Consider the following 12,602-nt stretch of genomic DNA (forward strand, 5'->3'; position numbering starts at 1 on the left):
ATCCCTTCCGTACATGGCGGATCTCCTTGTGCCGAATGCTGTAACGGAGATTTAATTCGACCGACCTTTTGTTCGCAGCTGCGACTTGGAACTCTTTCATTTCGACACGGTTGTTCCTGGACAATCTTCAATTTTGTGAAATCTTGTAGTATTATTGCTGTGGAGATTATACGTTGATTATTCTGCGGTTATTTTTTAAATCTTCGAGTAGGTGATTTAAGGAGTTTTTTTTACAGGTGTTTTAACCCTTTGCAATTCAGAAGTTTTTCACTAGAAATATTCAACGCTCTGTGATAAAATATAGACGATGCTTGTTGCGACTAATGTAAATAATTTAATCGATAAATTAAAGGACAAAACTATTTTACTTTGGTATTTCACATAGTGACGCGTTATACAATGTTTAGTGTTAAACATCAAACTTTATAATTTTACTGCATTAAATAAAGTGGTGACTCGGAAGTTTTTCACTAGAAATATTTCAACATTTTCTGATGAGATGAAGACGATATTTTGTGAAACTAAATCGACCAGAAATTCACGTGAATTGGCGGATAAAGCTATTTTACGTCAATATTTCTCAAATTAACGCATTATATGAAGTATAATATTAAATATCAAACTTTATAGCTTCACTGTAAGAAATCAAGTGACTGAGAGTCACCTCCCGAGTGCAAAGAGTTAATTGATTCTTGTGAAAACTTGGATCATTGCCATGATGATTGTTCTTACGACCGATGATGGTTACTTTTCAAAATCTCTGAACAAGTGTTTCAATAAAGCTTTTACGGGTATTTTTAACCGATTACTGTGGAAACTTGCATGGTCATCTTTTCGAAGATTATCTGCAGAGCTTGATTATCTTCTAATTGAAGAGCTCATTGAGATAATTGAGAAATCGGCAGGATTACCGAGGGGAATCACCGCAAATGGACACTCCACGGTAAATCGAAGTAGTATCGAAGAATCAGTGCCGCGGATTGATATCCGCGTTAATGGAAATCTTCATTTAAATGATAATGACGATAGCAAAGAATACGCGACTGACGATCGCGCGGGCTTACATCAGGGGATCACGATCTAGCTCAACGAAAATGGCTCGCGTGCGCGTCTCAATCGTCCCGAGGCTAGCTTCTACGTGACCAAATCGAACGTCGTCGCGTTTATCGACTGTAATTAGCGTAACGAAGGAATCAACGTACTCATTATGTAGGTCAATCGCGAGGGAGCAAAAATGGAGAAGGAAAAACATACGGTTCGGACACGATGAACTCCTTAATTTCGTTCGTCCATTTGAAAGAAAAAAAAAACACGTCCATTAACTGTGATTTGTTTGTTTAACGAACATTTGAGAAAAAAAGAAGGATGACTGGTTACATACGCGCCGGCGCGATCGGAAAATTGTCAGCCAGTCTGCCGACCTATCATTACGTTTTACTTATTACGTGGATCATTAATCGTCCGATTATATTGTGACCACAGAAAATTGCATAATAACCGTGCAACTTATTAGCGGACTTCCTCTCTTTGTTGTTTTTTTTTATTTTTTTGTTATTCTCCGGACTGTCCGTCGCGGATACGTGTCGCGTATCTGAGGATCTCTCTGGTGCTCGCAACATTTTTCCGTCGAGCCTCGTGAAAATTTAATAATCACAGGATAAGTGGCGATGATTCGCGGTAACGAATTTACCGCGACAATGGATGACTCGACGTGCTACGATTGAAACTCGATCCTAATCGCTCCGTTATCGTCTTTATCTCGTCTCTTTTTTGGTCCTCGACTTCGCTAACGACGCACTTGTTTACCGAGGATCGGCCGACATCGAGACGCTAATTACGACGCTAACTACCAATAAACAATTCAATGGTTTCGCGTTCAACGAAACAGTGCGTCGAATGTTGAAACCTTTGTCGTGTAAACGAAGTGTGTTACATATTACAGATACTTTCGCCACTCTCGCGTTTAACGAAACAACAGCTCGGCTCTTATTCGTTCGTTACGTAAATAAAATATCTACCATACGTGACATACTCTATTTATAAAGTATGTTACATTATAGACACTTTATTTACGCAATGAATAAATAAGAAGTGTTGTTTCACCAAACACGAGAGTAGCGAATTATTTATTGAGGATTGGTGTCGCTGTTCATTTATAACATGTAATACTATCCGTATCGTGTGTCGACTAAACGAAAAGACATCGATATCAATTATTACCTATCAATGAAATCAATCGCGTCTAATGACGATTCAATGTTAGTCTAATTGGAGCGTTCGATTTTTACGATTATCGTGTATCGATTCCAATAAATGGGAAAAAAGTGAAATATCACGATCGTTACCGATCCTCTTACGATCGTAAATGCGATCTAACACTAGATGAATCGCTCGATCGCTTTCGCGTGCGAAACTGTATCACGTAATGTACTGATGTAATACGGAACGATACGAACAATGGACGGAGTCGGTCGCGGGCCGGGTCAATTAATCCGTATCCATGGCAATTCCGAATCGTGATTTAACGAGACGTGATTTACCGTGGGTGAAGACCGGCGATTATAGATCGAGTTATCCGCGGACAATGCTTAATATCTAAACCGCTAACGATCGGCACTACCCGACTGGAAAAGCGGCGCGGAAAGAGTTCCTTTGCGAAGACATTAACCAAATTACTCGTTTAACGCCTCGATCCCGCAATCAACGGTTCATTCCTCGTCTTTGTTATAACAGAAACATCTGCATACGCCTTCGAGATCGGTTCTCAGATTATTAATCTAGTAATCTAACTCGCTTTCCCTTCTAATAAGATAAGAGTAACGAATCAACGAGGATCTACTAACAATTGTTGTAATTATTGCAAATATTCCAGCATTTCTATATTATTTGAACAAGAGTAAACCTTTCGAGGCGATTGATGGTTAAAAATAATCTTCTTGAGAACCAGAATTTTCGAACTTTCGAATTATTCACTCATGACGCGATTAAGTCAAAGTAATCGGATTATCAATTCCTTACACGATTAATGATCTGAAGCATTCAATGAGAGGTTCCAACCGCGTCGATCGAAACACTAAAACTATCGAGCAATTAAAGTGTCCTTTCGCAAGGACACCTTCGTAATTAGAATACCTACAAAACAAAGACTCTGATGCGAGTGAATTCGATCCGTCTGATAGTTTAAAGACTTCGAAATCAAGTAGATCTTCGAACGATTTTGTGAAGCCCGATTGATCCGTGAATCTCGCCGATCCTTCTCGATCGTTCTCGTCGACATGCGAAACCGGAAGCTCGGCCGCGAAGCGAATCGTTAATCCGACGCAGCGTGTTCTCACGCGTGTTGCGCAATAATTTCCTTTAACACGACCGATTAAACCGATACGCATCGATATCTGCGCCGGTCGAAATGGTATTTCAGATAAAAACCGAATGAAATGAATGGGAAGCGAAAAAAAAGAGACGCAGACACGCCGGGAATCGCGGAGGAGCGTTCGGAGGAAATTCCGGGCCGCGTATCATGTTTCATTCGGTATTATTATGCAACCGCGATGCGCCGACGATAGAAACTCCACGACCACGGCTACGTTGCACCGATACCAACCACGTAATCAGGCGTAATGGCTCGAATGATTTTTTCCCCCTCTCTGAACGTCGCGCCGGTGTTTTTCTCCCGGGATCGGGAATCTGTTATCACTGGACTTGACGGTTTCTGTGCGTTCCTTGGGGAATTTGACAGTGCAACGTTGTATCGAAACAATTAGTATGGAGTAAGAGCTTTTAATATGGGACACCATAATGCTTGAGAAATAGTTTGATGTTAGTTACTGTGGGGAACACTTGATTAATAATAGAAAACAGTGATGTTAATAGTTGAACATCAATTGAGAATTTGTCATTGAATGCGAGGCATTATTGTGACTGGTAGTTAAATTGTCTGAAATACGAGTTAATTAGAGAAATTTATTAATATAGATAGGACAGTAAATTGTATTTTTTCATCATTGGACAGGTGTGTTCTTTATTATTCAAAAGCAATTTGCTGCTTTATTTTCTTCTTAGAATAGTTATTACTTTTCTATCTGAATATGAAACACGTTACATATGAAATGAAGGGAAAAGAGTTAACATAAAGTAAGTTGAGAGAAGTGCAAGGTTATTTAACGTTTGTAATTCCATAAATATTCATTTCTAGTGATAAAAATAAGTTTTGTTTACTGATTACTCAGGTGTTCTGTATTAAGAGTCATTTGTTCAGATCGCTGCGTTTGACTTCATTCACAGTTTTTACGGTAGTTCAAAGGCATTTAAATTTTTACATTGTTATCGATCAGTGAATGAATGCTTATTAATTTCTTATATTGAAACAGGTTTCATTGACAAAAATGCGTATCTCTCGTTTTGGCAAGCTAATCGAATCAGGTGTTCCATATTAGGCGCCATTAGCTTATATAATATATTTGAAGTGTAATGATCTTTCTACGTTTTTAAATTTTCTTTGAAATAACTACGATAGAAAATAGTTATAATTTTTTTATTATTATCCCTGTAATTATAATCACCGATTATTCCCGTGATTACAGAATCTTACAAGCTCAAATTTTACAAAATGCAACGGGGAAAAGAATGAAATTACGATAGAAAATAATTACATTCTTTCCCCCGTTGCATTTTATAAAATTCGAGCTTGCAAGATTCTGCAATGACTGGAATAATCGGTGATTATAATTACAGGAATAATAATAAAAAAATGATTAGTTCGTTCTGTTGAACTTGTCTGTCCTTTGGCGACGACACGGCGCATTTTACAATTACGGAAATGATCGGTAAACAATTATTGCCATTTTGAAATGACGGTTAATGTCACCCTGAAAACGCAGGATTCAAAACGAAAATTGATAATCAATTACGCGTTATCGTTTGATATTCATTCCAACTAATTTTGAGAAAGATTCTTGAATATTTGGTACAGGATAATTGTTTAAAAATTGAAGTGTAAGTTAGTGATCGAAACATTGGAAACGCTGAACGAAGTTCGTCTCGATTCGTATAATTTTTCAATGATTCCCAATTTATCGAGTGTCTCGTGACGAAAACCGTTATAATTCCCTTCGATGAAGATATACAAATTCCCCGACACGTTGACGCTGAATTCCCCGGCGCGATCCTCGCATAACTCGAATCGAATCGACTCGACGAAATGACGGAGCTTCATTTTTTCGTATAAATATTAATGAACCGTTAATGAATTGTTATGAACATTGTCTCCATTTATTAAATAACATCGCGATCAATTGCGGAGCCTAATTATCAGCCGACTTGTGAGTGGCGTTTAAGAGTAATGAATTTATTAAAGAAACTATTAAGATTCCTGCGTTTCATGCAACCTTCTCCTCCATTTTAAATCGTCATTAATTATCAGAAAAACATTAGCAAACTGCGGTGCATTCTTGTTATTCTTTTCCGAACACTATTCATATTCCTTCTAATTTCATTTCTTATCAATAAAGTCGTATCGCCATTAATATTAATGATGAATCTGAATGACGATCGAAGATCAAACCAGATCGAAGATCCATAAATTATTCACGACCAAGTCGCGAACGGTGCTTATTTTATTCTAATTCTACAGTGACTTTGCTTCTTTTATGATTAATATGGAAATCGATCGATTTACTTACATCCATCGATACGTATTGTTCGAGATGCGATTTTGATATACGGGACAGGTGCGATTTTGAAGATGGAAAGTGTCGGAGTTTCGTGAAGTACCGCGAACGCTTTCTAAATTTCTCCAGCGAGACAGGACTCTCTCCTAAAGCCATCAGCCATTTCTAAAATCATTAAGAAAGCAGTTTATGTAGCTCTTTTGGCGAAATAATCGATAATCAATCGCATTACCATATTATCGCGATAGCGTGAACAAACTTTCGACAAAACGGTGTGGCCCGTTGCAGACGGATTACAAATATTGTTGTGTAATACCGCACACGTGTTTAACTTGTTCCGAAACGGTGCTAATTTGCAACGGATTATTGCACCGAATGTCGTTAAGATCAATCATCCGTATAAATCTGTTTTAAATCAAGTAAATAGAAATGTAGCAGGAAAATATAAACGTAAACGCAGCGGAGAAGATTTCGTATTCTTCTTTGTTTTTATAATTGTTTCTAATTGTTCTGTAGCTAATTATCGTGCGCGATAAAGTAAATACCCACAGTGAACACTGGTTAATTGCAACACACAACGAGACCGGAAGGTTGCAATTATGAAGAGGTAAAATCGAATCCACCCTAAGAAACGAAGATTTCAGCATGGCGGACGTAGAGGACAACGCGAGTGAAGGAAAAAAAGACGCATATTGAATTTTATAAACATTACTTGGTAAACGTTTATGTACGTTTTGATTGATGCAATTACAGGAATCTGTATCCTAATAATATTTTGAAACCTCTGATCTTTCAAGATTTAAATGAATGAACATCAATCTTTCTAGGAACAATGGAATAATCAGTGCAATAAACGTCCGTAAACCTAATGCTTGAAGACTATTAACTCAAAAATCAGACTTCTTTATTTTTAACTTTCGATGAATGAAGCTTTCACCGTCATGTTTATGTTTTTCTGACTAACACGTTGAATGCCATGGGGTTACCAGTGACCAACCAAATGGATTACTATAGTTCACTCAATTAAACGATGTTTATTTGGAAACATTTCTATATTCTAAATAATACTATTTAATGCAATGACATTCAGCTAGATGAACATGCAATATTAATAATGAAATTCAATCAGATAATTTAATATTTCATTTTTTCCATTTCGTGTATTTTGCTCTGTGGAATCGTACGGCATTCAACGTGTTAATTGCTTCATAATTGTTTGTATAATAAGCGATTGAAGTTTCCGATGTAGAGAATAAAAAAGAAACAGACGTCGAAATCATCGAGTTCGATTATGTCAGATCATATTACATCCCTTAAACAGCGGTTGGTCGTCGAGCGGTTGCCATGTTAAAAAGAACTCGGTGGGGATAAGGAGGTTGCAGTTACTCAATGTTCACTGTATTATCAACGTGAGCTTCGAAATTCATGGGCAAAAAATAATGGATACAACAGAAGCGAATGCAAGATTCGTAGATCAAATGAAATAGAATTAAATGGGGTATCATTACGTTGAACAACCAAAATGGCGGACTGAACGCGGGGTCTCTAGTTGCGTCACGTACGCTTGAAAATTCGTAATCATCTTACTGTTTGTTTTAATAAATAACGATACGAGACAATCGTGTTCGGGGCGGATTAACATAATACCTGCTAAAGCTGACTGTAATAAATTAATAAAAATAAAATTTAGATATATTAAATTAACAAATAAATCCCTTCGAATCTGTACGTCAAAATGTTTGCTCGAAGCTTTAACACTAGCTTCATAGATATTGGGTGAAGTTTTTCAAATATGGTGAAACTAAAACCTTCCGTTGACAATATATAAAGGAAAATATTGTTCAAAACTATATAACCAACAAGATATTTGAAAATCATCGAAATCGGAGCGGACTAAGCATATCGACAACCATTTATTTCACTGTTTGTTCTATTGTCCCAGAAAAATTTATATTCGTTCATTCAGCGAGTAATATTTATTAAAAAAACGTTAAACGTTTACCAATTGATGTTTATAAAATGCAGTATGCGTCATATTGACGGTGAACCTAGTAATGATCGGATTTGATCGGTTCCCTTGATTTCCGTTTCGTGAATACTTCGTTAATCGGTTCGGCAAATGATCGATTCGATTATTGATGAACGAATCAAAAATTCTATCGTGCTCGAGATTCCACGGAATATCCCAATCGAAACTTTGTCTGGAGTTTACGATCATTTCTTAATTCCTTCGATCGCATTAGTCAGAAATTCTCTTCGAGAACAATCCGAACGTAGATGTTACATGCATCGAGGATGCTGCCTCGATCTTTTATCACGATCGTTATTCTTGCGGTAAATTAATATTGCCGTGGCTAATTGAAGTAGCAGGTGATGTAACGATCTGTTACCAAGCTGCGTTATATTACATATTAGATAATAAGCACGGTCACTGCGAAGAATCCTCGCAGTTATGTACCACCGACATAATGTTAATGTTAAATGTTATCTGCGTAATGGCTGAATTTTGCTGATTGCTACTCAAAATTCAACGGAATGATTTCTACACGTAACCGAAACGCTGCAATTACGATGCCAGCGATAATGGGTAATTCAGTTTATATTAAATGCGTAATATACCGAGTATTCAAGCGTTTACGAAAAATCTGCATTTCTCGTGGATTCAAGTTCTCGAGAACGTAATCAGATAAATATAATTACTGACAAAGAAGCGTTACACGTTGAACGTATTTATTTCCCAGTATTACGTGCGTTCAATCCTACACTTTCTTTCCTACGAATTAGACTAATTCGAGGTCCAAATATTATTCTGTAACGTTAACGATATCAGATGCTAGGTTGTACATCGATTCCTAGGAAGAATTCATGCTTCCGCGTCCCGTGTTTTAGCGTAATTCAGGATTTGACAGATTAATTCGTCCCGACCGAGGTGAGTCATCGTTCGCAAGTACTCGTTGAGCGTGCACAATAGATCCGAGTACTATTAACCTTCGGCGAAAGAAACATTTCATTCGTTTTTATTGCCAGGCCGTGTGTATTCGCGGTTAAATCGATAGCGACAGGAATGAAACGGAGATTTATTATCTCGACGAACCGGCGGCTGAGTAGTAAAGAAAATGAAGTTCCCGTCAAGCTTCATCGAATATTTCAGTTTACCGTCCTCCGCTCGGCTGCGTCTGCTATCAATCCCGTGAAATTATAGTCTTTTTACTTGTCTATACAATGTTCCATCTCGTTTAACCGAAGAAAAAAAATAAGTGCGATATATATAAATATATCACAGAATAATCTATGCAAAAACTAGAAATAACGTCTACGTGTTTCTTCCGATACTTCGATAATTGAGCTGAATGAAAAAAATGAAAGAAAAGACAATGGTAAATACAGATAATTAAGAAGACGATTAACTATTCGCCAAGTCATATACATCTACCATTCCTGACCAACGCGGTCGAATGAATTAAGTAATGAGTATGATTATTAAAATTTCATGCAATGAAATTACTGTAATTCACTCGATTAAACCGCGCTTAACAAGTCAATATTACAAATAATGCCAATTATGCGACCTAAGGCAATCTACAGGCAATATAACCGTGCAACAGTGTTAACGCGATTCCAGTAAAGAAGTTTTTCGATTATATATTATATTCTTTTCATTGTGAATATTTTTCTCTGTGAAACCGCTCGGCGTTCAACGTGTTAAGCCTTTGCACTCCGAAGTTTTTCGGTAGAAATATTTCAACATTTTCTGATGAGATGAAGACGATATTTTGTAAAACCAACTCGACAAGAAATTCACGTGAATTAACGGACAAAGCTATTTTACGTCAATATTTCTTAGATTGATGCATTATATGAAGTATAACATTAAATATCAGACTTTATAGCTTCACTGTAGAAAATCAAGTCGTGACTGAGAGTCACCTTCCGAGTGCAAAGGGTTAAATGATACGCCGATCGAATCGCCGGTTAAATGAATCGCCGGGGAATTTTGGAAAAGTTCGGGTTCACGATCGGGTTAGCGGGGATGGAAGCAAAAAAGGTGGCCGTCAGAAACGTTGGTCACGATCCACGGTGCGCGATTATTCTAGTGGCGAGTTAATGACACACAGGCCGACGTTGTACAATGTTGCGAACACAACTCATGGCTAATGGTCATTGCCAAGGTTGGCTCATGGGTGTCTTGCATAATGCCCTGGTGACCACACGCGGAGGATTTTGCACGTGCGGCAGGCACAGCGAACGATTTCTACGCGTCGTCGTATCAAACAAGTTCCTCGCGCGAATTGATCTTCAATTACGATTCGCCGTCTCCTTTTCTCTGCTGTCTTCCTCTGTCTTCCTTCCGCCGTGCGCCGTGTCAATTACCTGCGGTTCACGTGACGCCAGGATTGTCTGTCGTTGTGCAATACAAGCGCTCGCTTCCCAGCCACGACCTGGCTCAATCCGAGATCCTTTTATCTTCGCGCGGATCGAAGAAAGATCGAGAAGGATTCGGATCCTTGAGAGCAGTTGGTTTGGAGAGAGATTCGATCGTTGAGAACGTCTGGTTCTTGAAACACTTTCAACTCCTAAAATGCAATTGTGCTGGTTAATATATTAATATTGGTAGTTAACGGTTTATGAAAGATTTGTTAATCGAAATTTCAATGGAGATAACAATTGCAACCTTGAAATGATTAGGTCGTTTTGTAATGTAAGATTATAAGTTGTTGATTATTCAGAGATATATGAATTGATTGCGCTTCTCACAAAAGCATTTTAATTATTTTAATTATTTGAATATTCGCAGGGTACATTTGCAATAGGTTGTTTCATGCGGTGGTTCCAGTGTTAATCATTTTTTAACGTATTTTTAGTATCAGCTTTATAAAGTGTTTCTGAAGTATATCTTACTCTTACGGAACATTTTCGATTTTCGCTTTAATTTTGTTCCTCTTTGAAAAAGATGTGGATACTCTACATTTTATATTGAGTAAATGATTCTACGATTGCAGTACAGATGGTGCTCTAGAATGTTATTGACTCGAATGTCGTACCAATAATCGGTAATATCGTAAACTGCTATGTTGGCTAAGGATAACGTAAAATGATCAGTTATCGACAAATTGTTCTTGTTACTATGTAGATTCATGTTCCTAGTAAACACCGATGATGGCTCCTTAAAGAAATTTTAACTACCTATTGGCAACAGTATCAGGAAAAAAAATACATTTCCATTGAATCATAACGCAGAAACAATTACTGTACTTCATTTTATTGAACTAATATTTCTCTGTAATGTTGTTAGAATAGTCCATTAATTCATTGACACAACATACCAATCATTCTACAATATAGACAAAAGATATTTCAAACATTTTCTCTTAATTTTCTGTATTCAACAATGTCGCGAGCATACATTGATTTGGTATAAGAGAACAACGGGTAATTCTGATATTCCTTGATATAGTCTTCAATTCTGGCTTGCAACACTTTTAGGGCTCTCCTTTCTTCTTGCCTTACTAATACGTCTATACTCTGCTCATATAACATCTGAGGTTGCGGATAAACGTATCTTGCAAGCCATCTCGTGATAGGTGACTGTAAAGCGTTAAAATATATGTTACCTATTTTACTTCTTATGTGTAGCTTAATTGAAATGTCTTTCCCTCTTACTTTAAAATACTCCCAATGCTTGGGAATATAGCCTTCTGGAATTGGCTCTAATGTAGCTGGTCCTATGAAGATATTGCAATAAGATATTATTAAAGTCAGTGGTATAGCCGCAACAAAGAAGTAGAAGTGAAACCAATCTTTTGTTTTATGCCACTGCCAACGAGTTGGTTCTATGACCATCTTACGGTCATGAGCCATGCGGTTGATAACACCTGAAAATGAATAAATTAGTGTAACCAAGCACGTTATATTAATATCAGATTATTCTTAGATGTATGTTTCATGCAAGCAGCTTCACAAGAAAAGCTTTATCCCTGTTTCAATGTAACAAACAGCATGTTTAATAAATATAAAACTTTCCACTTTTACTGCAAAGAAATATTAACCATTAAATAATAATAAACATGAGTCATAAATGAACCATCGAAATTATACAAGTCTTTATACTATTACCACAATATCGTTCATATTACTATTGCGTTGTTAACCTATCATTCAACTATAACCGGTGACAACTTCCATTTTAATTTCCAGCTATAATTATTTACAAGTGTTACGAAAAAAATAAAAATGACAGTCGCATCGGAACATGACACTGAACATCAACAGTATAACAATACTAAAGCTACGATTATTTTAAATTCGTTCGATAGAGAAAGTTACATAACAAAAGACTATCAGTTTCAGCGATGTTGCTTTGCTCGTGAAGTTAGCATATTAATTATCATAATTACTATATTTCTATCACTCACAGTTACCATAATTTGGCACTGTTTTTCTCAGTAATCCATTGTTTTTGATGAAATTTTGCCCCGCTGAGAGTAAAACCTTACTCCACGTCGCCATTTTAAACATCAGTTTCACGAAATGCCACGAAACGCTGAGTGCATGTCGTCAGCGCTGCGTACAAGTTACCGACGCGACTTACCGATCTAGTAGTTTATTCTAGCCGCTAAAACTTGAATTATAGACCGAGTAAGACAACCCGCGACCCATCAATTATAGTTCGAAATAATTCGAACAGCAAAACGATATTAAACAAAAGTGCAGCGAACGTTTCTCGATCGTTTCACGAAGTGCGTTCTACGGAAATAAAAGAAATTTCCATTTGCGACACGATTCAGCACGAAGGTCTAGCGTCAACAAAATCGGGTCAAGTGAACAGTTGAACCCGTGGAACGATTCTGAATTACGAACATTCGGGAATCCTTCTGTTTACTCGAGTTCCCCGAGAAAAAGATGGAAACAATACAAACGAATGAAACGACAACTACA

At 37.2% G+C, this 12,602-nt stretch overlaps 1 protein-coding gene across 3 annotated transcripts; it reads right to left on the reverse strand.

Annotated features, from left to right (window-relative positions):
• Positions 1 to 10,909: 10,909 nt before the first annotated feature.
• ND-SGDH (NADH dehydrogenase (ubiquinone) SGDH subunit) lies at positions 10,910 to 12,393 on the reverse strand. 3 transcript variants are annotated; one of them, XM_031977063.2, is made up of 3 exons: positions 12,086 to 12,393; positions 11,328 to 11,539; positions 10,910 to 11,252 (listed from the first exon to the last, which is right to left on the reverse strand). In XM_031977063.2, the coding sequence occupies exons 1-3, from the start codon at positions 12,180 to 12,182 to the stop codon at positions 11,022 to 11,024; spliced, it is 540 nt and encodes a 179-aa protein (XP_031832923.1). In that variant the 5' UTR covers positions 12,183 to 12,393; the 3' UTR covers positions 10,910 to 11,021. The 3 variants fall into 3 exon arrangements, with proteins under 3 accessions (XP_031832923.1, XP_076229649.1, XP_031832922.1); XM_076373534.1 differs by having other exon boundaries at positions 12,062 to 12,389; XM_031977062.2 differs by having other exon boundaries at positions 12,080 to 12,246.
• Positions 12,394 to 12,602: the final 209 nt, after the last annotated feature.

The sequence above is a fragment of the Nomia melanderi genome, chromosome 14, assembly GCF_051020985.1.
Source record: "Nomia melanderi isolate GNS246 chromosome 14, iyNomMela1, whole genome shotgun sequence".
NCBI classification, from domain to species: domain Eukaryota; kingdom Metazoa; phylum Arthropoda; class Insecta; order Hymenoptera; family Halictidae; genus Nomia; species Nomia melanderi.